The following is a 26,311-nucleotide window of genomic DNA, read 5'->3' as shown; positions in this document are numbered from 1 at the left end:
CCCGCCCATGGCACCGCGGCCGCCACACGCCGCCAGGCCTCAGGCCTCTCTTCGCTCCTCTTCCTCCCGGCCCCGGCCAGGCACACTCGGGTCCCCGCTTTGCGGCGACGGGCTTCTGCCATCGCCCCCTCCCCAGGGCTCCATCCCGCTACTCCCACACCACGGGGCGGGGTGTGCTCACGGCTCCGACACCGAACTCGGCGGAGCCGGGCCGGGCCTCCTCGAGAGTCGGCGCGGAGGCAGCCGCCGCCACCTGCCTTACCCCCGCGGGGAGCCACCGCCTCTCGCCCCGCCCGGCGCATGCGTACGTGCGGAGGGGGAGGGGGAGGCGGAAGGGGAGGTGGCGGCGGAGGGGGAGGGGCGGCCGTGCCGCACGTGTGCGCCTGCGCTGCGTTCGCGAGCTGGCGCGGAGCAGGAGCCGGAGCCGGAGCGAGCGGGCTTGGCGGGCAGAAAGGGAGGAGGAGGAGGAGGAGGACGACGACGACGACGACGACGACGACGACGACGACGAGGGCGGCGGCGCGGAACGCGACGGGTGAGGTTTCCCTCCCTGGCGCGGGAAGGGTGCGGGGAGGCGGGTAGCATGCGGCCGGCGGTAGCGCGCGCGCGCCTCTCGCCTCGCCTCGCCGGGGCTCGGGGCAGAGCCAGCCCCGCAGCGGGCGGGCGGGCGCCGGTCCCGGTGCCCCGCGGCGGAGCTAATGCCCCCCGCGCTGGCGCTTCCCCTGCGGCCGGACGGAGGAGCCGCCCGGCTTGTCAGCGTGCGGCAGCTCGCCGTGACTGGTGCCCGGTGCCCGGCGGGAGTTGGGCTGCCCGCCAGCCCCCTGCTTAGCGGGGCCCGGTGGGCTGCGGGGCGGCCGGGGCCGGGACGGCGCCGGGTTCGGACACGGGTAGCCTGCGGCGGTAGGAGATCCCGTGAAGGTCTCGCAGTGCTGGCGTTCGTGTCTGAAATTCAAGTGCGATTTACATTTATTTTAATTCGTTCCCCACGTATTTCCTCGCCGCAGCCCGCTGAACCGGGCAGTCCCTGCGGTCGCTTGAGAACTAGTGACATGCTGACAGGGGGGCGAGGGGAAGCCAGGCATTGCTCGGGCGGAGGGGATCCTGGGCTCGGTTTCAAAGCCTGTTTGATCCCCCCCCCCCGCCCCCCTTTGTTTGTGTTAATTGCCGGTGGCTGAGAGGTCTCCTGTCACGGGGGCCTTTGTTTAAAGCTTCCGTGGCTGCTTTGATTAAGCTGTTCGGAGCTCGCCGGGCTCGTTGGTGTATCTTGCGAGATCTCCGATTAGATAGGAGGAGGTTTAGCATTGCTGATCTCTCAAAGGCGGACAGACTGGCAAAAACGTAAAATTCTTCAGGGCTGCCCCGCGTATCGTGAGATTGTGAAAGCACAAAATCTGTTCGCTATAACTAGTCGGTGAAGTTTATAAATCCAGTCTGAAGTTGCCGAACGTTGTTGCGATAGTCTTGATATTACTTCCTGCTGAAGAAGACAGAGGAAATACGCACATTTTCACAAATCTGTTTGGACACACTTTGTACAAATAGCAAACTTGTGTGTGGTCAGGTTTACCGTTCCCTTTTCTAAATTCCTTTCACAGAGCAGCGGGAAGACATACGTAATCCTAATAGTGTAAACATACAAAAAAATATGAAATCTACATCTGTTCTAAGAGAGGATTTCTTGACATTGTTTCCTATTGTAATTCTATTGTGACCGTACACACTTTATTGTGGCTCTATACTGCTAAGGTTTTTGCGTTTAGTTTTTGACGTTTCATAGCCTGCAAGCTAGTTGTAGAGAAACTGTAAGTAAACTTTTTTTTTTTTTTTAATTTTGTTAATAAGTTTTTCGAGCTGTTTTTATGTAATGGTAGCTGTTTAAATGAAGTCAGGTTAGTCTCTCTTTCTCACCTGATTCTTGAAAAGAATAAAGTTACTGCTTGTGAAGCGTTTATCCAATTTGTGCATAATCTGTCTCTGATACAGATTTAAAGGTACAGTATCATGGTTATGAAAGCTTCGGTAGAAGATGATGATTCAGGATGGGAACTCGGCATGCCAGACAAGATGGAAAAGAGTAATACAAGCTGGATAGATATAACCCAGGATTTTGAAGAAGCTTGTCGAGGTGAGTTGGACTGCTTGTGTTCTGAGAAAACTTGGACTCCGTTGGAGGACTACTAAGCATAGTACTTTGAGGTGTTTTAGGCAATAGCTTGACCCAGGTTCAGGCTCCAGATGAATGGACTACATTGATTGTGTTGTTTCCCTGTGTTTAACATAACTGTGAGTTTGGAAATATCAGAAGAACCTCACCTTGCTTCCTCTTCCAGATTACATAAATGTCTTTTATTTTTTTCATCTTACATGTTTTTACACCTAATTGTTTTTTTTGGCAAAGATTTATTCCTGTCTCTTCTGCCAAATGGAAACCTCATTCATCCATCCAGAATCAACACTCTTTTTTCCTGTACATTTTTGGATCTAGGATCCAATGCTTTATTCATTTAATTGGCCACTGCATCATTTTTCATCTAACTGATTTTATGATTACATTAGGGAAAAATAAATATAAAACTGCAACTTACCGCACACAATATTAGATAACGATAAACACAGTTTCCTTATGCCATCAAATAATTCCTGTATATTAGTGATATACTGTTTGTGTGCCCATTAAGTACATCTGAAGGTTTCATTAAAGGTAATGAGGTAAAGCAAGCCATTCAGTAAACTGCCCTGGAAAAAATTAAGACCTCTGCCTAAAGGAGCACACTGTGCTGTCTTCCAGCTGTTCAGATGCTGCTATTCGGTAATTTCAAAATCCCTTTACTTGAATAACAGAGATGGGTGAGGAAAGACTGAACAAGTGGGGGTTTTTTTCAATCCTGAAATTGCTTTGTAAGTAAAAGCAAATGAAGGTGGAGTAGAAATGTCTGGTCTGTTTATCACACCTTGTTCTCTCTTAGTGTAAGGTAGTTTGGTGAGTGAGAAGACTGCCCTGGAAAAGTTGCACTAGAAGGATGATTCTAATTGTTTGTCTGTTCTATTACTTTGTAGAACTGAAGTTAGGAGAACTGCTTCATGACAAGCTGTAAGTATGCCTCTGGGATAGTTCTGGGTTTTGGATAGGATTAGTGTAAATATGTTAATATTTACTGATAAGCAAGTCATGCAGTATTAACTAAGCTTTTTAAAACTTTTACTTAAAATAAAATAATTGAAGTATTCAGAATATCATTTGTCCTCATCAGTATGTATATGATGCACGTGTATGAATGCTGCACATTTCTCATGGTGCCAGTATAACATTACATTTTTAGCAATCAGTGTAGTTTATAAGTTTATAGCACCTTATGATCAGCAGTGTTGATACTGCTGAACCTACTGAACTATTTTATGTGGATATGCTTTTACACAAAAATGCCAGAAAGTCTTTAAGATTTCATATTACATTGCCTAATGTCACCTAGCAATTTTAGGATAAACAAGCCATGTGCTTTAATATTACTCTTAAATGACGTGCTAAAACAGAAACTGAGAGTTTACAGATTGAGAAAATATGTATTTCAAAAAAACACGATGTGCTAAAATCTTGCTGAATTCATTAAATAATCTTGTAAGATTATAGTATTTTAAAGATAAAAGTAAACTGTAGCCACATGAGTCTATTTACTTGCATAAAGGAAAAAGTGCTTATTTAAGACTAATAGTTCAGAAAACAGTACATTCGAAGCACATTTTTGATGTATAATTTTATACATAAGAACACTTCAGAGCAAATATGCCTTTCAGAATTAGAATGTGCCACACACAACAACCTTTCTTATATAATAAAAGCTTGTACAGCAGGTCTGATCAGTATCATGTACCAAAGGTGAGGCACTGTATCCCTTCTTCTGTAAGCCAGACTTCATTTGGTGTGGTTCTGCAAGCTTTTATGGCCTGACTACAAGTGATCCATTGTCACACGCTGGGGGTTTTTTTGTATCAGTTTTCTTAATGTGCCCATTTTGAACAAAGTTGGCATATTCAGTATATATTATTGTCACTCTGCATCATGTATATTGTCATTGGTTGGTGAGGGACATACGTTACTTAGGTTTTTGGATGTAGCAGAATAAAGAACAGCTTGTTCAGTTAATACCCGTTTTTCATGTTATGTGATCTTTAAAAAGATACTATGTCATTATGAGGTGTATAGAAACAAGTGTCCATAGATTTTAGTAATGGGATATTTGGCTCAGGAGTATTCTTCAGCTTTAAAAAAAGGCTAAGAGTTTTCTTTTAGGCATCTGTTTTCTTACTGGTTGAGAGATCCTCAAATTCTTGAAACCCATGATCTCTGAAGATCAGTAGTCATGTTCACATACCTTACCTTATTATCTGTACCCAGTTTGTCACCATATGTTCTTTTACACTGCTTTGTGAAGATTTTTTTGTATAAAATAATTACATTAAAAACATTTTTTTATTGGTATTCTTAGTTTTGGTCTTTTTGAAGCCATGTCTGCCATTGAAATGATGGATCCCAAGATGGATGCTGGTATGATTGGAAACCAAGTTAATAGAAAGGTTCTTAACTTTGAGCAAGCTATTAAGGTTTGTGTGTCTGTGACTTTCCTGGGTTTGCCTACACTGCCTGTAAAAGTATGATACAGTTTTACCAAATTGCGGTTAAGCATAATTCAGTATAATTCATGTTTTCAGTCTTTACTTAAAATATTTTTTTTCTTTATTTTGGATAGTTAAGTAAGAAATAACTTGTGATGTTTACCATTTTTGTCACTGATATTATTACAATGAAGCTAACTGTTATGGTGAAAAGTACTGTGAGATTTTTGGGTATTTATACCTCAAATAAATAAATTTCAGAAATGGTTTTGCAAGTCACCCTGTGCTTCCCCAAAATGTGTCTTTTATGTGAAGATGTGTTGGTGAGTCCCTCTTTAAGCTGAATGGAAACGAGCTTCCTTACGAAAGATGGAAATTTATGAGACTTTTATGAGACTGTCAGTTCATTAGCATTGAAGAGAAGCTGGCTAATTTAACAACACTGACAGTAATGATTAACTTTTGATGCATGGTCAAGAAAAATTGGTGGGGGACAGTTGACAGACTTTCTGTTAATTTGGAAAAAATAATGCACTCACAGAGGAAAAGTAATTTTTTACCATGGACCTTGTTTGAATGGACTATGAGACATCTGTGTAAAATACTGGCCATGTAAGTCATGTAGAATTTATGCAGAATTGCATACATTGGACAAGTAAAATGAAAGAAGTAGGGTTGCTGCTGCCTTGGTCCTGACCTTGACGGCAGTAAAATTACAATTATCTGCAGTGTGAAAAGCAGTCTTCAAAGAATGAGTCTTGCATATTCTGTGTTCAGTCTTTTTTATGATATACATACTGTTTTGTGATTTAAGTGTTGACAGTTAACTAGTTTTAAACTTTCATTGACTAGTCATCAGAAATTTTATTTTAGCTTTCTCTTTCAATAGCTTATGTTTGGTCAGTGTTGGACACAATGGGAAAGCAAAGTTTTTCAGCATTTGAGGCACATTGTGAAGCTCGTCTGTAAAGATAGTAGTATACAAATATTCTGAAGTCTTAACCAAATTTTTCGGCTTTTTGGCTGTACAAATAATAAGTTCTATTTTGCCTGTAGGCTTCCATAGTATTTAGATTTTTTTCTTTCTTTGTTTTCAAAGGATGGTACCATTAAAATAAAGGATCTCACTTCACCTGAGCTGGTAGGAATAATGGATACATGTTTTTGTTGTTTGGTAAGCATTTCTTTGCTCTTAATGTTAGATGATTTTGCTTTCAAAATACTATCCTTTAATCCAGTTTAAAAAAAATCAGAAAATACACACTTAATATTTCAATTTCCATTTAGGTATTTGCATTGGCTATTGTAAAAGGCATGATTCTGATTTTTGGATGTTTTTATTATAAGAAATCATTATAGAAGAGAGCTCATAGTGTGTTGAATAATATAAAAGGGTTTTATAATTTGTGATTTTTAAATGTGTGGTATCTGACTGCCTGCTGTATATTGCTGTTTGACTGCACTGTAAGGTGAGTGTGCAGTAACCTAACAGCACTCTTGCTCATTTCTGTACAGCCAGTATTGACTGAGCTTACAGGGGCATTTTGAAGAAAGGAAAGAAAATATCTAAATCCATTTTGAAAGGAAATAAGTGAATCATCAGTTACTTGTTAATTGTGATATTTTTTTTCCCTCTATGTTTATGTCTTAATTTCCTCAGTAAATGATACAAATTATTTTCATTTACTCTTTAAAATGGCATCAATAAAATTACTTTGGTTTTTAAAACAACATTTCAAATTAGTTCAGTCCAGAAAGACTTGTAAAAGTCATTGTATATTTGATAAGGTGTAATGTGTCTTCTCGCCCCCCCCCCCCCCCCGCCAATACTGGCTTTTTTTTTTTTTTTGAAAAGGGACAGTGGTCATATTAAAACTCTGATCATACTGTGTTTTATGCTGTTGTTTCACTGAAGCACAGTAAGATAGAAAAAGAATGGAGATATGAAAATGAGGACTTGGCTTTCATGAGGAAAACTTGTAATTTTCTTTTCCCTAGATAACATGGTTAGAGGGACATTCCTTGGCACAGACGGTATTCACTTGCCTTTACATTCATAATCCAGACTTCATAGAAGATCCTGCTATGAAGGCTTTTGCTCTAGGGATTCTAAAAATCTGCGATATTGCCAGAGAGAAGGTTAATAAAGCAGCTGTTTTTGAGGAGGTATGTGTTTCAGAGTCTCCTATGATTAAATATGTAACATTATGTGTAGGCTACATAGCACAAATAAAGAAGCATATTAGAGAAATTTATTACTGTTTGATTCAAGGATACTGTAGGAGCAGCAGTTTATTCTCCTGAAAGTATTAGGAGGATGATCTCTTAAAAGTGCTGTTTACTTCAGTGAAGGTGTTTCATGTTCTTTCCTGTATTTTGGTGGAGTATTGGAGTTACGTAAATATTTTACTCAAGAAGCAGTGCTTGGCTGACCTCAAATCAGTTTTACTTGTGGTTTTCTTCCTGTTTATTTTTTTTTTTTTAACTTTAGATAACCATGATTGTCTTTTGTCTGAAATGTCACTCTAGTAAGGGAATTGGAGCCTGGTTTTTTGTGCAATTTTCATTTCCTCTGAGCTTGGACAAGTAATTTCTTACTGACTAAAATTGATTAAATAGTACTTTGCATCCATAGTTCTTGTAACATTTTGATAGGGTGGCACTTGATGAAAATATGAAGTGCATACAGATATTAAGGATTTATACAGAGAATAATGACCTCAATCTAAATTTGGGCGGGAAAGTCAGCCAAACTATGGGTGTATTCGGTTGTGGAGAATAAAACTGGACTTCTCTACTTAACCAGCTTGTATAATAGTTAAACAAAAACACCCCAAAATGAAAAACTCCCAACAAAAAAAGAAAACAACACCCAAAACCAAACAAAAAACTCCAAACCCAACTTGAAAATCTAATTATTTGTTTATATTTCACTACATGTTGCTACTTTGATTTTTATTTTTTAGGAAGATTTTCAGTCAATGACTTACGGGTTTAAAATGGCCAACAGTGTGACAGATCTTAGAGTTACAGGTACAGTTTCTGCTTTCTGTGTATCTGTGCATCAGTCTCTCTTCTGAGCCTGTTGGTTACTCTCAACCAAACATGATGAATTGGTAGGAATCTCAGTTGTTAAATTTTTTTATTAGTCTTGTGAAAACTCATGGCTTGGTAAAAAGAGAGATAAAAATATTTGTCCTTGAAGAAAAGGTTCGTCTGTTTATTCGTTAAATGCCTGAGAAACATGCTTTTAGATGTTCCATCCAAGTGGCTGGGCATGATCTCATCCAGGACTGAGATAGATACAAACCATTGGAAAGTGCACTGCTTGAATTATACTTCTCTGCCTTGCAATTTGTTGATCTAGATAGATTGCTTTTGAGGAAAAAGCAATCCAGTAGTTCTAAAACTGAATATATATGTTATTAGGTACTTATATAAGTATATATGTTAGCCTTTTGATGCACTTTTTGATACATACTTGAGCTTTCCATTGATTTATTTTTAGAAAATTTGTGCACACTAGCTTTCAATCAGTATTGTTGCAAGACATCCCCGCCATTCCTCACAAAGAACATTTTTGGTCTAGTCTGTGGGTAATGGGTATGTAAAGCACTTCGAAATTTGATTTCTCTCAGAACTTTTTTCCCCGGAGTGGTGTAGGTGTACCTAGGAATGCTTCTCAGCTTTTAATTGTACTGTGACTTTTCCAGGCATGCTAAAAGATGTAGAAGATGACATGCAAAGACGAGTGAAGGTATTTTTCTCACATTTGCCTTGTCAATTATACTTCAAATGTACTTAACATAGATTGAGGGAGGGAGTGGTTTATAAATAACATGGCGGTCTTGTGTCATTAAATGGTGGGGGTTTTTTTTGAAGAACTTCTGTAATAGTTTGTGTAGCCTTCTAGCTAAAAATTCTGAAGTCTTCAGACTTTTCTAAACTCTTTAATAGTTGCTTCACTAGTAATAGGTGGAATCATGAAGCAGAAAATAACACTGGGTTGGGGAGTAGAAAGTATGTATTTAACTTGTGACTTTTGGGCAGATATACTCTGTGATGTTAAAGAAGTCACTTAATCTTTCTTTACCACAGTTAACAATATAAAATATTCATAAAATTTCCTTGCCTATTTGCAGGGTAGACTGAGATGTCTCATTACTATAGGAGAATCTTGGATCAGTCATGTACCTAAATTATATACTAAGAGGTTTTGAACTTGAGAACTGATTTTTACGGTTATTTAACAGATCAACGTTCTGTAAAGGGTAAAGGGATTTTATCAGTAGCTTCCCTTTGCAATTTTTAATAAATAGTTTGAGATTTCTTTACCTTCTAGAGCACTCGAAGTCGACAAGGAGAAGAGAGAGATCCAGAAGTTGAACTTGAAGTAATACATGGTTTACTTCTTTTTTTTCTGAATTTCTTGGATTAGTACATCATTACTTTGATCAATAGTTAACGACTTGTGAGAAAAATGTGTGACCAGTGTTGCTACTACTGTCATATCTGAGCTGCTCTAAATATGGCCCTGAGCAAATCCTGGGCTAGCAGGTAGGCTTTTATGCTTCTAAGGAGTAGAGTTCTGGATCAGTCCCAACCGCAGAATAGTGATGCTGCTGCAGTTCTGCGATTTGTGCACCTACCTCTCAAGAAAAAGCCATTAGCAGAGTAGGTGGTCTTATCTATCCTGTACCATCTTCCTTCAGTTCCTTTGCAGCAGCTCTTACTGCTGCTGGCAGCCTTGCTGTCAAGGGAGAAAGCAAAAAGAGAAGATGAAAGAAGTGTAGCTCCTTCCAGAAAAAGTGGTAATTGATGATGTGGTTGTTGCAGATGAAGGTATCTTACACAGTTCTGATTTAATAGCAATTTCAGATTTATTAATGGTGTGAGGTAGATCAAAGGTTAAATTTTAGCAGCACTTGATGGTTGACTGATGTAAAGGTAAAGTGATTTGGTAAAATATGTAATGATTAAAATAGTGACTTCATTGCAGATTCAAGAATGACAAGATTCACACTAACTTACTAAAGGTGTTCTGAATCAAAGCGTATATATATATGTATACATATGTAAAATACAAGATGTATGCACACACAAACAGCATGGAAATACTTACATACCCAGTGAACTACATATCAATATCCACGCTTGTAAATGTGCATTGTTAAACAATAGGTAGGTAAAGAGGTAGATCTAAGAGGCTAGCCTATAGTTAAAATTTCCCTCTTCTTGAGTTTCAAGCAAATACTCTTAATGAATTGGTATTTCCTAATGGGCAATAACTGAGAGTTGAGAAGTCTGACTTCACCCTGGCCTTCCATCAACTTTGTGGGCAGATGATCTTCAAACTTTGAGAAGTCTGAGCCTGAGAGGCATCCCAGCTCAGGGGAAGCACTGGTCACAGGCCGCTGTGAACCAGGAGAGCTCAAAGAGTCTCGCTTAGGTTCACTATTTATAGGGCCCAAGATAATTGACTTTTGTCAAGTGCTTTTACATTTCAGCCCAACTTGGATGACAGAATATTCAGGTATGACCAGTTGCATAGGCCCAGAACTTGATAGATTTTAAAGTTCTGGTATCAACCTGCTTCAGGCCATGACCCAGGTGCAGATGTAGTAGGCCATTAGGAGTTGATTGATTGTCATGATTGTCTTCAAGCAATAGGGGAGGCAGGAGCCAGGTACAGCAGGGGTGCCTTAATATACCTTAATGCTCTTGTCCACTGCCTTTCGTAATCCATCTTGGGTTGGTATGTGGCCCAGGAGGGGAGGAATTGCACCACCACAGTAGTTGATTTAAAAGGCTGTGGGTTTCCTTTCACGTTAATGTTGTTTTCGTCTTAGATTGCTTTTAACATAGATCTTCAGCAAAAATGAGAGAAAATCTGTTTAATAATTTGTGGTTGTTCACTTAAGCTGATATTTGAATGTCATTTGCACAGGAAATAGCTATACAGCCAGTGGTTGTACTTTACCCAAAGCATCTTTGTATTTTTTGTTAGTGCTTTTCTGACAGCAGCACAGATTTCTTCCATAAATTCTGTAACTTTTTTTCAGAATCATACTAGATCCCGTATTTTTAAGACTAGAGAGCATACTTCAATAAATCTATAAAAGCTTTTTATAAATTCAGGATTTAATGCATATTTCTTTGTAATTTGCTGTATATTTTTGTTACAGCATCAACAGTGTTTGGCTGTGTTCAGCAGAGTCAAGTTTACCCGGGTGCTACTGACTGTTCTAATAGCATTTACCAAAAAAGAGGTACATATATTTGCTGTTTCTGTGTTCCCATTGTGATCCTGTGAAATTTTTCATTCTCTTAAGGTCAAGCAATTATTCTGTAGATTTGAATTGATGTTGCCGCAGGTAAAGCATTGGGTAAGGTCTTACAGTGACAACCATTCTGGTTTTGTTCATTATTTTAAAGAAAACACAAGGAAGGCTAGTAGTTGACATCATTATGGCTTTGCAGAGAGACATAATATTCATTCTAGAATTATTCATTCTAGAACTAACCATTAGTTATATCAGAAATCAGATGGTGACACAGAAGTTAGCTACACTGATGTACAATCAAATTCTGTTTGCTAACTGCTATGAATTAATGATCTGTGCAAAATCAGATTATCATAGTGTTGCTGAAGTCTGACTGCTTTAAAGTTACTTACATCATGGACTACTTTGAATTGAATTAGATCTGCTTAGCAGCTTATTCTTTTAGTAAATTTAGTAAATCTGTGGATGCTATAATATGTGAACATATGTGGAGGTACAGATCTTGTTCATTAGACCTTCAGGGGATTTTAAACATCTTTTTCTAAAAGAAGTCAGGTTTCAGTTTGACTTGAGTTTTCAAATATTTGAAATTCCATAAGAGACTGTTGTTCCAGTATTTTTAAAACAAAATTTTACATTTTACAGAGAGCTATTTTAAATGGTACCCAGTTTGCTAACAGATTTGGAATTGTAGGACATGAAAAAAAATTCAGCATGTCAGCAGATCATGAGTCAAGATTTCTGATGGACATCTTGTATTTTGTAATATTATATAATGATTTCATTTCAGTTGTGTTTTGTCTATATTCTCAAGAATTCAGCATTCTTTAATGATAGGAAAAATTTTTCCTCTTGCAGTTTGGAGTTCTGCCTTGTGTGGCGGAAGAGTTTTGTGAGATTTTTTGCCCCTTCTGCACCCCCACTCCTCCTGTCCTCCAAAATCAAAAGTGGAGGACTTGCATATAGTGTCTACTAGACTTTCAGTTGTAATCACTGTTAAGGGTTATCTTACATAGCAAAAAATACAGTATTAAATGTATGAATAGATATGTAAAATATAAAGAACACTTCGTTGCACAAAAATCTGTTCAGTATTTTTTTTCAGAACTGGTTGTGTACAAACATTAGAATCCTAATATCATTCCTTTTTCCTGAAACTAGCATTAATTCTGTAGTCAAAATACATTGACATAACATGACATAAATAATTTTCAGACGAGCGCAGTTGCAGAAGCTCAGAAACTAATGACTCAGGCAGCTGATTTGCTTTCTGCCATCCACAATTCATTGCATCATGGTATCCAGGCACAAAATGATACCACTAAAGGAGGTAGGTATTAAATATTACCATTTTTTCTTTCTTAATTAATGTGGTCTTGATAAACTTTAATATCTACCTGTATTTATTTAAAAATCAGTTTACTTTGAACAATTTTGAATAATTGCTATGCAAACTGTTACAGATTTGCATTGTTTGATCTTTTATATCACTAAATGATGGTTCTTCTGAGAAGAACATTGTCACTTCAAAGCTAGAGATAACGTGAACTTTTGATTAAGTGCATTGTACTTCAAATCAGTGTATATGCCATTTTAAAATAGGGAGCTCCACCTCACTGTCTATACAGGTATATGCTGAGGTATTGAGGGCTGTTTTTTTTTTTAAATAGTAATCATTGTCTCAGTTGGGTAGTTAGTCTCTCTGGAACTTAACTGTCAGTTAAAAAGTTCATTTTGGCTAATTGAATAATTTGTATTATACTTTCAAGTTTGAAGTGAGTTCTGAAAACACAGCTTATACGCAGCTTTTTTTCTCTCTTTCTCCCTGTCTTCCCCCTCCCCCCCCCATTAGATCATCCTATTATGATGGGCTTTGAGCCCCTTGTTAATCAGAGGTTGCTGCCACCAACTTTCCCTCGATATGCAAAAATAATTAAAAGGGAAGAAATGGTCAATTATTTTTCCAAACTAATAGACCGAATAAAAACTGTATGTGAAGTAGTCAACTTAACTAATTTGCACTGTATACTGGTAAGCATGAATATTTCTTATTTATAGCCAAGAATAAGATCTTAAAATGTAACTTGCAAAAAATCATTCCACAGATATGCCATTGCTCACTGGAGAAAAAAATTGAGCTGTATGTATAAATCTTTTGGTGTTTCTCATTGTTGTGTACCATTTCAAAATTTGCTGTCTTTTCTGATATTTAATATTTTTCTTTATTTGACAAAGACCTTTTCTACTCTAAAAACTCCAATTTTTCTTATAATCTGTTAAATAATTTTGCATGTTAGCAGCAGAGCCCAAGCAAGCTAATTTCCTTTTAACTCTTTCTTTGGTTGACGAGCAACATCTGCAGTAGCAGAACATAATTCCTTGCGATATTCCTGATTTTTTTCAGATTCAGTAAGCAGTATTCTGCATATGTGCCTATAACACAAGAGAGCACTTAATACGTTTGTTTAAGTATGTAGTTCCCTGAGTAGGCATAAAGTTAAGCACCTGCTTATGTTCTTTCCTGAATAAGGGATGTTATTCCTAGTTATTGCCTGCATTTATTAGAAGACACTTAAATGCCTGAAATATTTTTTACCATACATGTGTTCACTGAGAAAAGAGCCACAGTTACATCACTTTGAAGATTAAGAAAAATCTTTTGCCTTCGTATTTCCTGTTAAAATAAAGTGGTGTTTGCACAAAGCATCTGGTACCAGTTAAACATTGCAGTTTTGTTACATACCTGGTTCAGTTATGTTGCAATCTTAGCAGTTTCACAGTATCTTTTTCCTATACTATTATCCCTATAATTGTTGCATCTGAAGAAGAAATTTCAAAAATTTTTTGTTCTGTTAAATAACAAGTAATTGTGGAAAAAAAAAAGATTTTAAATTCATAGTATGTTCTGTTTTGTTCAAATTATTCATGCTTACTTTGTTGCAAGTTGTATAAGCTACGCTATGTGTGTGTACAAAATAGACGTGTATTTACACAATTGTATATATATGTATAAAAATGAAAATGCATCTGTGTGTCTGAAGATGTAAATGTGTGTGTGTGTGTATATATATAAATCGGCATATTAACCTGAATTATCTTTTTTTTTTTTTTCCTAAATGTAAATCAGGATTTTTTCTGTGAGTTTAGTGAGCAATCACCATGTGTTCTTTCCAGATCCCTTTTACAGGCAAGTCCTAATCTATGTCTTTGAGTAAATTACTTCTGTGTTCATTCTAAATATGGATTCATCTTCTTGTTTCAAATATTTAAAGTATTTTCATATCACTTAATATATGTGGTAAAAAATTTTCTGGAGATATTTAACTATTAGGTATATGGAGGCTTATGTTCTCATCGGATTTTAAAAAACATTTTTAAATGCTGTTGTTTAGATCATGGTAGTACATGCTAATTAAAACAAAGTGTTATAGTCTTCTTTCTGCCATAAGGTTGGACCTGTACACACATTTTTATGCTGCTCTCTGTATGCTGTTTGGGGCTGGTGCTGATATTCATCCTCCCTGTTTGGACTGAATTTCTTGTATAGACTGCCTCTGTTGCTACAGCAGTAAAACTGATGGTTAGGGCAGAACAGGCTAATACTTTTCTTCTCACTGCCTCACCTTGAAAGTGTATTACATATTCCTTAACTCAGACTACATAATTCCTTATAGGAGGTTTTGATTTGAATAGGGTGTCCCTGGACATCAGAACTTCTTTACATTTAATCCCAATTAAACCACCTATAGAGCCAATGGAATATAACTGTTGGCAAGTAAAATGTTTTCGTGGTGTGTGTGTTCTGACTTTCCACTATATGTGTTTGTGCAATCTCTCTGGGTGCCTGACAACACAGCTTTTTATCCAGCTCCATGAAGAACTATGCAAGAATGGGACACAGCACCTGTGGATGAAAGTGGAATGACCAATGAAAGCAGTAGTGTCTACAGCAATAGAAAAAAGTGCATTAGTCTGAAGATTTTAACTTTATCTGCCTCCAAGGAAACCACGTAACTGGTCTTATGTTAATCTTCAGAAACATCTGTTTGAATAATCATTTTTAAAATCCAAGAAATAAAATAATTTTGCATACATTGTCTTATGCAAGTAGTAGAGCTGTATTTTGTGTCATGGGAATAGCACAGCAGTGACAGATCTCAATATGCCTGTTTCGGAGTCTGTAACCTTGTACCTAGCTGAACCATTTTCTTTCTTAAAGCAGCCTTACAGGTTTCTGATATAGTATAGGTACTGTATGCTTTCTGTTAGTAATTTCTAAAGCATTATTTTTAACTTAAAACATGTTTCTAAAAATACATGTTCACTTTCAGACAACTTTTCTGGTAGATAACAAGAAGGTGTTTGGTACTCACCTCATGCAAGACATGGTAAAAGATGCTTTAAGGTCTTTTGTCAGTCCTCCAGTACTTTCTCCAAAGTAAGTGGATCTTGAGTTTACTTGCATGTGTTCACATGTCTGATGAAAAAAATATTTGCTTACAAAAGCAAGGACAGACATACAGAGATCATGCACATTTTGTACTTACTAGTGCTTATGTGTGAAGGAATCAGTTGTTGCTGTACTCATGCTTCTTTTTTAATTTTGTGCTACACAGACTGATTGCATTTATGAACTTATGTATGTATGTGGATATTTACTTTTTAGGTGTTGTCTTTATAATAATCACCAGGCGAAGGACTACATTGATTCCTTTGTGACACACTGTGTTCGGGTAAGCGTTCATCCAATTGCAGCGTGTTTATGCATATATGAGCACTTTCAAAATCTGTTTACATTTGAAAATGAGACCAGTTTTTTAGACACCTGAAATGAAGGCAAAATTGCAGAAATGCCATTTTAAATGGCCATCTTAAAATGGTAACACTTGTTTAAAAGCTAGTATAATTATTGCTGTTTCCTGCATTACACTTCCAGATTTTTCGCTGACCTTCCACCTTAATAGAAATTGCACTTACTACCCCTTTACAGGGTAGTTTCATGTCAAAACAAATGCAATAGCACTAGTAAAACCAAAATTATTTATCATTCTGTTCAGTTTAAAAATCTAAATGTTTTAAAAGATTCGCTTACTGAATGCAGCACAAAATAAGAAAATTTTAGAATCATTTAGGTTGGAAAAAACCTTGAAGATCAAGTCCAACCTAACACTACCAAGTCGACCACTAAACCATGTCCCTAAGTGCCACATCTGCATGTCTCTTAAATACCTCCAGGGATGGTGACTCAGGTACTTCCCTGGGCAGCCTGTGCCAATGCTCAACAACCCTTTTGGTGAAGAAATTTTTCCTAGCAAATCTAAACCTCCTCCAGCACAATATGAGGCCATTTCCTCTCTACCTGTCACTTGTTACTTGGGAGAAGAGACCAACACCCACCTCACTACAACCTCCTTTCAGGTAGTTGTAGAAAGCAGTAAGGTGTCCCACTTAGCCTCCTTTTCTCCAGAGTAAAGAACCCCGGTTCCCACAGCTGCTTCTCACAGGACTTGTTCTCTAGACTCTTAACCAGCTCTGTGGCTCTTCTCTGGACATGCTCCAGCCCCTCAATGTCTTTCTTGTACTGAGCTCAAACTGAATGCAGTTCAAGGTGTGGCCTCACCAGTGCTGAGTACAGGAGTACAGGAGTAAGATCACTTCCCTAGTCCTGCTGGACACACTCTTTCTGATACAAGCCAGAATGCTATTGGCCGCCTTGGTCACCTGGGCACATGGATTTAGAATAAGAAATACCGCTCAAGTATTCTGATCAGATTTCTAAAGGATGCTCACTCGATCTCATATTGACTTGTGTACGGAGGAACAGGCTCTTGCATCACTCTTGGGGGTGCTTGCCTGCTAGCTTGTACTCCATAAGGAGCCTTAAGGAACCTACCTCCTAATATAGATGTATAAAACAACTGCCTAAACAATTATATTAGTACTAATGTAGTGTCAAAGTTGTGTTGAACATTTTAAAATACACTTTCTTTCAGCCGTTCTGTAGTCTGATTCAAATCCATGGACACAATAGAGCTCGTCAGAGAGATAAGCTGGGTCACATTCTTGAGGAATTTGCCACCCTCCAGGATGAGGTAATGTCCTAGGCAGTAGGCCAGCAAACTCTTCTTTCCAGGTATCTTCCTACCAGAGTGGAGCATGTAGTATTACTCTAGGTGGATGAAGCAACTCTTCTGTCCTAAAATCTTTAGGACAGGGATTTCTAAAATGCAGCCCTGGAAGTCTGTAGGATGCATCCAACCAAAGACTTTCTGTTAGATCTGCTGAACAAAAAGGTATTACATTTGTTAAGATTAACTTTGCCTAAGAAGTAGACTTCAGGGAAACCTGCTGTGTTGTCTGTAATTGTAATTCCACTGCTTGTAGTCTACCCTGCTGTTAATGGTCAGTCTGCAAGATGTAACCAGGCAGACGGATGAACCATGTATACAAGACACCTTTGAAAATTCAGTCTTATAGCTATGTGAGATGGAAATCACAAAATTTTGTAACGTTTTTTAAAAAAAATATGTAAAGTAATAACTTAAGAATATGTGCTTCAACTGATTTTGGATATTTCTCAAGAAGAAGGAGTGAAAGATGACAGGGAAAGGTGGATTTTAACTTGCTGGAAATTTATTTCTTCAGTAGTGAGAGGCATGAAATTAATTGAACAGTTTCCAAGATGTGCATGCTAAGGAAAACAGCTGAAGAACTTGGAGTTGGGGGGGAAATTTTGTGTGCTTCAACTTGTCTCAGGATGGTTTGGTTGAGAGTTTGTGGCAGTATGCAGCTGAGACACACTTTTTTCACTTTGTAACAGGTTATATGGATTGATTTGTTTAAGGACTACTGTTAGTACTCCAAGTGTGAGAGACTTCATGTCTTCCTTACAATTACTTTTTAAGACTGAAGTGGTCTTAGCAATATTTTAGTTTTTCTGGTAAACCACACTGTGTTTCTTGCATGTTAAGCTTATAAATTTGATTCTTCAATGCAGCTGTTTTTTTTTTTTTTTTTAAGGAAGTAATTATTGCCAATATAGAAAAATTAATAATGGCTTGTAATGGGTTCTGACTTTAAGTGTTCATGTGACTGCTAACAATCTCTGTATAAATTCTTTTTAAATACCATTTTCTTCTCTAGGTGCAGCAATATAACCACCAGTTATTCTGACAGTTCTAAACTATAGAGGTGCAATATCTGTGAGAACATACTGCTGTCTTTTAATCTGGAGTGTGGCATTACCCAGTTTGTGTTCAGATTTTGTTAAGAATTTATTTCTGGCAGAATTTTGATGCTGTTTCATTCAACTGTTCTTTCTCCCCTGTTTGTTACTTTTCTCTCTTTTCAATAGGCAGAGAAAGTAGATGCAGCACTTCATAGTATGTTACTGAAACAGGAACCACAAAGGCAACATTTGGCTTGCTTGGGAACCTGGGTCCTATATCATAATCTTCGTATTATGATACAGTATCTTCTGAGTGGCTTTGAGTTGGAACTTTACAGTATGCATGAATATTACTACATATATTGGTAAGAGGATGTATTATTGACAGCTGTTTGAGGAGGGATGCTCCCACAGAGCTACAGTTGCAGATATTTAAAGTAGGGGCTTCAAGTATGATTTCTGTAATCTCAGTCTTGCTCAATATAGTATTTAGTTTACCTATTCATAAAATTACAAGCAGAGAAAAAAATCTGTTAGTGTATTTTCTAGACTTACTAAATAGTGTACTTTTTTTTTTTTTTTCCCCTGAAATAGTAATTCACTCTTATTTTGCTTTTTAAAACAGTGTCTTCTAATGGCAGTGAATGTAAACCATGGTGATTTTGGCTGACAAGATGCAGGAGGAAGGGAATTTCCTTTATTCTTTTCTGTCTCTGTAGTACCAAGACAGTAGTCTTGTTGATCTCTAGTATTTTTGAAAAGATCTTCAGGCTTCCAGGTTGCGACTAATCTGAAGTTGACTAGATAAAAATAACATCTTACTCTGAGCATATTTGAAGAGACATCTGCCTTCAGTGAAAATGATTGCACTTTATAGTCAAAATACTTTTATTTTTGCAATTCCATTCACATTAATTATTTTTGTAGTTGATGGCTTGGTCCAAAAGATAAATTATTATAGAAGGTTCATTTTCGATTCAGCGTTAAAAATTTGATGTTGAACCTTCCTGTGTTAAAGCGCTTCTGTAATTTGGTGGTCTGGTTTGGTCTGATTTGGGGTTTTTTTGTCTGTAAAGCTACCAGTAAACTCTTACTAGGTAAGCTGTAAACCTTCTTTCTGAGGGATTAGACTGGTTCATGTCTTGAACTTGAGTACATCTCATTATGTTTCTGTGCTGTTTCATTAGTGGATTAAGTTTTAAGTGAGAAAAATAATACTCCAGGTAGTTACCAGAAGATGGCAATATTCTATAAGTAATATCAAGTTTTCTTTAAGACAGTATTTTCTACCTGACCGTATTCCCCCCACCATTTTAATAAAATGACTCTTAATTGGAACTGACGTGTCAACTGCTTTATCTCCTTACTGGAAGTGAAGAACAAAAAGGAGAAGAAATTTCTGAAATGTGCAAATGAAACTTACCATTATTTGTCAGTAATTCTGAATTGCTAATTTTTCTTCATGTGCTCTAGATCTGTAACTTCTACTCTCTTTTTTTCCCTATTCCTTTCGATTGGAAGTCAGTCAAGAGATTTACTGGACCTGCTTCAGCTCATTAAGAAAGGGTCTTAAAGAATTCTTAAAGATTTCTCTTAAATCTTAAAGAATTGCATGTGTTCCTGTGGGCTTGGCCCTTTTATTTAACAATTCATGTCTTTTTAATGCCTGAAACATATCAGTAATGACCTTGTTTCTCAAAACAGTAATTGTTAACAAAAGTAGAAAAGGTAGTAACATAATACCTGGTTTAAAATGCTTCCATTTGTTGGGGAAAGTAAGAATTTGACCTTATATGGGTTTTGAAATAATAAGAACCTTAAACTTCACTTAGTAGATGTACAAGAAACTTGCATACCTTGAGCTGTCTGTGGCTGTATATGTACAGACTCTTGTTTAAAAAAAAAAACCAAACAAAACCAAAATGGAACACGGACAAATCAGTTGATCTCAGCCATACAAACCAGAGTTTTAACTGCAAAGTTGTCTTTTACTGTTACTTCTCTGAGTAAGCAGCTTGTCATTCAGGGAGAATGTGTGCATTACAGATATATTTTGCACTGTAGTGTGTAACAGCTACATACTGTTTTTACTGTAGGTACCTATCAGAGTTCCTCTATGCCTGGTTGATATCAACACTGAGCCGTGCTGACAGCTCTCAAATGGCGGAAGAGAGAATAATGGAGGAACAACAGAAAGGCCGTAGTAGTAAGAAAACAAAGAAAAAGAAAAAAGGTATCTGGAGTGTATCTCAGACTTTTTTTGACCCCTTCGTGCAGCCATGTAGAATTCAAATCCAAAATCTCAAGAGTCAACACTGATGTGGGTAGGAAAAATGTCCTCAAATTTGAAGGCTGAATGGAATGTAAAACTTTTTAATGAAAAAAATCAATCACTGTAAGATTTTCCCATTTATTTATTTACTTACTTTTAAATAGGTCTTTCAGAAAAACTTAAACTCATTTATATTCACAGCTTTACCAGTTGTGTTACCTGTTGGATCCTGGGAGATATAATTAACAGGACCAGAGCAAATCACCTTTGAAAAACACTGCCTTTCTATACCCTGTAATTCCTGCAGAATTACTTTTGTCACTGTAGCTAGATTAAAAGATGAAACTTTCAGTGTATTCCTGTAATTTCTCTTTGGCTTCAGAAGGTGTTCAAGCATGTTGCTTAATTGTCCAGTTTCAATTCAGTAGTTGTGCAAAAGTCCCTTTAAAAACTTGTCCTTTCTCTGGTGTATATGCATGAGAGAGAAAATGAGAATTTCCCTTCTGTGGTCAGAACTGTAAGCCTGCTAACTAAAAGGCATCCAAATCAGTGTCTTAAGTAGTATTTGATACAGATTTGCCATTCCTAAGTGGTTACTAAGATTGTGATATTTTTGAGTTATCTTTGCATTAATGTTGCAAATAAACACCATGCAGAAGCTCGCTTCCATTCTTTGCTATTCTTCTTTTTGTATGTTTATCCTTGCCAACTTTTCAACAGGAACACAGAGTTAGATATGAACAGCTCAAGGTCATATCAACTTAATTCCCTTGTCTCTAGAAATTCAGAAAATTACTGCTGTATTTTATACTTTTTAAAAAGATACAAAGTGGGAGACAGTTAGACACTAGTTAAACACTGGAAGCTAAAGGGGATCTTAAAGGAACATGATTAGAATAAAAATGCTTTAACCTTTTAGTCTTAAAAGTTAACCCCAATGAACTAAGGAAACAGGCCTCAACTACAAGCTTTAATTTCTAGACTATTGTTTAGTGTTGTGTAGTGACATGCTTGTACGACTGATTGTCTGGACTAGTTTATTTCACTGACATCAATATGGTGTTTGTGTGACTCTTAAGTATGTCTTGATATATTCTGTGTAATCAGGAGTCAGGTGAGCAGAAATGCATGTCTATGCTTTTTCTGCTTCTTTTAATTATTTTAAAATATAATTGAGAATTATGTCAGTTTCTGAAAATTTGAAAGAAGACCAGTTTTGAAATGAATGTGTACTTACGCTGAATTTAAAAAATACTTTTGTGTGAAATTTGCAGTTCGCCCTCTCAGCAGAGAGATCACCATGAGTCAAGCATACCAAAATATGTGTGCTGGGATGTACAAGGTAATTAATTTGTGCCTGCTTCATTTTTTTTTTTGTAACAGGAATCAAGCATACATTGCATGCCTTCTTTGTTTTTAGTGCAACTGGAAATTAAGTTCAGGTTTACACTGTGATATGGTAAATTGTCTACTGTTTTTCTGTCCTTCCAGTTACAGCTAAATCATAACTTTAATCTTGCTCATGGCAAAATACAACATAAAGCTAACACTTTTCACTGTATTTATCCTTTTCTTTTTAGACAATGATCGCATTTGACATGGATGGCAAAGTAAGAAAACCTAAGTTTGAACTGGATAGTGAACAAGTTCGATATGAGCACAGGTTTGCTCCATTCAACAGTGTTATCACACCACCGCCAGTGCACTACTTGCAGTTTAAAGTGAGTAATCTTACAACATGGTGCCATTCATGCTTTTATAAAAGTCATTTGCTCACCTGCTTTAGACATTGCTGTCATTGTAAAAAGAGCCTTCAATATCTCAGAGCTCATATTGAAGCATAAGTGAAAATAGCAACAGTTCTAGCTTTAGCTGTGTGCAAAGAAAACACATTGCTTTGAATTCTTACTAAAATTAGACGCTTGGATGTTTAAAAATTGGTCTGATGGGAGGTTTTATGATGTGCTTGTGTTGGTTTGCATGAAAATAAAATCTTTTGAAAGTCTATTGACAGTGGTTTTGGCTGTGGCTTATATAGCAGCATATTTTTATTACTGCAGCAAGCAAACAGGAAAATTAAACAAAAGTAATTTTGAGTGTTAAATCATGGAAGTGTTGCGTTGGAAGGGACCAGTGGAGGCTTGTCTGTAGCATTATAGATCAGATCAGCTGTGTCTTTGTCTAGTCAAGACTGAAAAAATCAAAGGATGGAGATTTTCTAGCCTCTTTGGTTAACATGATCCAGTTACTTTTTCAGGTCTGTTTATCTCCAGATAACCTGATTGAGGACTATACTATTCATCTTTTTTCCTAATGTATGGTCTAAAGTACCCGAGCTGCAATTTGTGGCCTCTCCCCGCCATGTTATACTGTCTGCCATTATCAAGGAGCATTTGTTTTCTGACAGCTTCGTAACTGTCTTCCACATAGTTGTAGGCTGCTATTAAGATTACCAATTAGCATCCTTCTTCTCTAACTGAAAAAATCCAGGTTCACTGTCCTGTTCTTGTGGGTCATGTGCTTTAGGCCCCCAGACATCTCTGCATCTCAGCATCTTTCTTGTACCAAGTGGATCCAACACTGGATGCAATATTTCAGATGTTACAGCAAAAATACTGAGTACAGGATGATAACCTTCCTTGATCTCCTGGCCATATTGCTGCTTGTATAGTCCCATATGAGGCTTGTCTGATATGTTAACAAGAGTATCTTGTTGCCTGTATTTAACCTAGTGTTCACAGTAACCCTGCTACTCATCCAGCTGGTTATTAGCCTTTACTGATTCGTGGAGTTACTCTGTCTCAGGTGCAGAAATTTGGATGTTTCTTGTTGAATTTAGATTTCTGGTGGTCAGACGTTTAAGTTTCTAAAGGTGTGTCTGGGTATTTTGTATGGCAGTCAGTCTCCCTAATTCAGTGTTACGAACAATTGGAGTGGAAATTAAGACTATGATGGCTTCTTCCCTGTCATTGCAGGGTTTTTTATGCCTAATCAAAAAACAAAATTTGAAGTATCAAAATGACATAAAATGAAGTTTTGAACAGTTTCAGTATCTCTGCTGTAAACTTTATTTGAGTAAATGGTATAATACTTTTTTTTTCCCTCCTATTTTTTGTTGTAAATTCATATCCTGCTGCTTGGCACTGTTAAAGCAAATGAATTACAAGTTTTTCAGGAGAGGGATTGTTTTGTAAAGATTATGAGAAGTTAATTGTGTTTTGTGGCACTATAGTATAATTGCACTGTATGGCTTCTTTGTAGTTGCCATTTTAAACAAATGTTTTTAAGTTCAGTATTCTCAAAAATATTATTTTGTGACAAGCTTTTTTCTTGAATGTAGTAATTTGTTTTCATTTGGTTTCATTGTTTCATAAAAATACAATTTGTTGGCAACTGATTTTGATATTTATATATTTCTGTAACATGTTAGGAAATGTCTGATTTAAATAAGTACAGCCCACCTCCTCAGTCATCAGATCTCTACATGGCAGCTAGCAAACACTTCCAGCAAGCTAAAATGATTCTTGAGAATGTTCCTAATCCAGACTGTGAGGTAAGAGTGAAATACTGGAAAAAAGCATTACTTGCTTATAACAGAGTGTTTGTTTTCAGCTAGATCTGCTTGAGATCCAAAGTATATTTTGTCAAAAAGCTGAGTAAACTTGAGTGCTTTGATTAAGGAGGAAACAGAGCAGGATGATGGCATCTTACACAGTGGTCTATTTCAGTACATTAGTTAACATAATCAAGGTTGTACTCCGTGTTCCAAAACCTCTCCCTGCTGAGTATCTTAGATGCTAGATAGCTACTTAGTTTGTTCTTGCATGTTGTCTTCTGGCTGCATTCTAAAAGTGCATCAGTTTTAAGAAGGTGACATATGCCTGCCTCACCAGGCAGGCCTCACCTTCCTCTGGCAATTCACATGTTCTTTTGAGGTGGAAAAAATAGGTTTGAATGTCATCAGGTGAAAAGAGGATTGAGTCTAGCACTTGTTTCCTGGAGCAGTTTTCTCAGCGCTGGGCTGTAAACATGGGTGGTAATTTCTTCCTCTTTGTCCACAGCATAAAACTGAGCGTCTGTAACTGTGTTTTGGAGGAAGGAGGGTGCTCACATCTGAGCAGGCTAAGAACAGTTACGGGATTAGGTTCTCCTGAGACTTTAGGAATCCCTGTCTGTTCTGTGGGTCCTGGTGGTACTCAGACATGGGCTATCTGACTGAGACTAACTGGGGTAGTTAGAGGGAGTCTGAGTATGCCCAGAGCACTTCCATGCAAAAAGCCAACAGTTTGATATTTGTTTCCCCTTCTTATTGTGTCAGTGTTGGGGATAGATGCCTAGAGTCTGTCTAAACCTTTATTTGGATGAGTGCCTCAAAACTTGCCATAGTTTAACAATTTTTGAACATAATCATGGAGAGCGGTGGTTTCTATGGTCCGTTGAATGAAAAAAGTGACTATTAAAATAAATATTTAATTTCATTCATCCAGCTGTTACACTTCAAAGTAAATCCAAAACGCCCTTATCCCCATTAAACTGATACTGTATGAGGACTGCTGTGTTGTTAAGAGTCTGGAAACATTTGAGCATTGTCTTTGAAATAATTTTGAGGTCACGTGCTTTCACTGGAAAACTTCTTGCTGTTTTGTGTTTAGGTTAATCGAATTCTAAAAGTTGCCAAACCCAACATTGTGGTCATGAAGCTGCTGGCAGGAGGCCACAAAAAAGACTCTAAGGTAATAAGAAAATGCCACTTGAATTCAATGTGAAATGTAATATTACACACCGTGCTACCACAGATCTCTTACAGCTGAATGAGCAGATTCAGGCCATAGTTACTCCAACTCTTAGAAGAATTGGGAAAGTAACTTAATCTATTTCCCTTGGAAACAGTTTGTTGTAGTTATTTAAATATGGAAAACTCTTGTTCCTGAATGTTTTGGAAAATTGGGAATTACATGTGGTATGACATGTACAAAATTCTTGAAGACCAGGAATAAGTAATTGGTAGCAGAGTATCATCAGCTTGTGTAAGCACAATCAGGAGAGTGCTCACTGTCAGGATTAGTGGTTGGCATAAGTCAGAGGGAGGAGACGGCCTTTAGACTTCTTCCAAAGGCTAGGCACAGAAGAATGAAGAGGCACACCAGCACTCTACAGCTTTGTGCCAATCAGTACTGGAGAGTGATTGGCATATCCAGAACTGGATTGGAGTATTTTCAGATATTAATTAAAAATGCTAGGATTTTTTATTGATTTTTAAGTTTTTTTCTATCTGCAAGGTATCCCTCATTCTGAGTATTAAATTCAGTAGTACTGCTGTGTAACATTTAAAATCTTTTATTTCTAGGTTCCTCCAGAATTTGACTTCTCCCCTCATAAATACTTTCCAGTTGTGAAGCTCATTTGAAAGACAAGAGATTATTAAACTTCCTGAAGCATAACCTGTGTATCAGCTATAGGATGGAATAACTATTGCTTTACCCAGACTGAGAAGGATCTCCAGGTTAAAAGTACTGTTTGTGGAATATCTGTAGTCTGCTGCTTTTGTGATGTGAATGACAACTGCTGTTTTGAAGTGGTCTGTATGAAGTTTTTGTAAGTGAAGCTGATTTTCATCAACTGCATTACTGAAGAATGTTTTAATTGATACTTTACAGATTTAATTTTAAATCTTTTCTATAGAATCATAGGATGGTTTGAGTTGAAAGGGACCTTAAAGACCATCTACTTCCAACCCCCCTGCCATGGGCAGGGACACCTTCCACTAGACCAGGTTGCTCAAAGCCCCGTCCAGCCTGGCCTTGAACACTGCCAGGGAGGGGGCAACCACAGCTTCTCTGGGCAACCTCTTCCAGTGTCTCATAACCCTGACAGTAAATAATTTCTTCCTTATATCTAATCTGAATCTTCCCTCTTTCAGTTTAAAACCATTACCTCTCATCCTATCACTACACCCCCTGATAAAGGGTACCTCCC

At 37.5% G+C, this 26,311-nt stretch overlaps 2 protein-coding genes across 2 annotated transcripts in view; one reads left to right on the top strand and one right to left on the bottom strand.

Annotated features, from left to right (window-relative positions):
* Window positions 1-406: 406 nt before the first annotated feature.
* Window positions 407-25,796, top strand: NAA35 (N-alpha-acetyltransferase 35, NatC auxiliary subunit). Its single transcript, XM_074932878.1, has 23 exons — window positions 407-535; window positions 1,984-2,125; window positions 3,058-3,091; window positions 4,485-4,599; window positions 5,711-5,785; window positions 6,610-6,777; window positions 7,578-7,644; window positions 8,325-8,368; window positions 8,954-9,004; window positions 10,797-10,880; window positions 12,111-12,225; window positions 12,748-12,926; window positions 14,023-14,082; window positions 15,227-15,333; window positions 15,562-15,628; window positions 16,889-16,987; window positions 18,250-18,428; window positions 20,160-20,296; window positions 21,610-21,677; window positions 21,916-22,056; window positions 23,766-23,888; window positions 24,988-25,068; window positions 25,683-25,796. Exons 2-23 carry the CDS (start codon window positions 2,002-2,004, stop codon window positions 25,740-25,742), a joined length of 2,178 nt encoding a protein of 725 aa, XP_074788979.1. The 5' UTR covers window positions 407-535; window positions 1,984-2,001; the 3' UTR covers window positions 25,743-25,796.
* Window positions 15,288-26,311, bottom strand: part of GOLM1 (golgi membrane protein 1) — a 62,336-nt gene continuing 51,312 nt past the window's right edge. The window contains exon 11 of the mRNA XM_074932881.1: window positions 15,288-15,372. Within this exon, the coding sequence (XP_074788982.1) occupies window positions 15,365-15,372 (8 nt within the window). The 3' untranslated portion in view covers window positions 15,288-15,364. The remainder of the gene's footprint in view (window positions 15,373-26,311) is intronic.

The sequence above is a fragment of the Athene noctua genome, chromosome Z (genome assembly GCF_965140245.1).
Source record: "Athene noctua chromosome Z, bAthNoc1.hap1.1, whole genome shotgun sequence".
NCBI classification, from domain to species: domain Eukaryota; kingdom Metazoa; phylum Chordata; class Aves; order Strigiformes; family Strigidae; genus Athene; species Athene noctua.
Note: the sequence above shows the minus strand (reverse complement) of the source record. Positions and strands in the feature narration are given on the sequence as shown.

Excerpts from the sequence above, each read along its gene's own strand:
- NAA35 (XM_074932878.1), top strand. The coding sequence starts at position 2,002 with ATGGTTATGAAAGCTTCGGTAGAAGATGATGATTCAGGATGGGAACTC. Across the intron at positions 8,369-8,953 it reads ACATGCAAAGACGAGTGAAG|AGCACTCGAAGTCGACAAGG; the intron begins GTATTTTTCTCA and ends TTTACCTTCTAG. Across the intron at positions 15,629-16,888 it reads TTGTGACACACTGTGTTCGG|CCGTTCTGTAGTCTGATTCA; the intron begins GTAAGCGTTCAT and ends ACTTTCTTTCAG.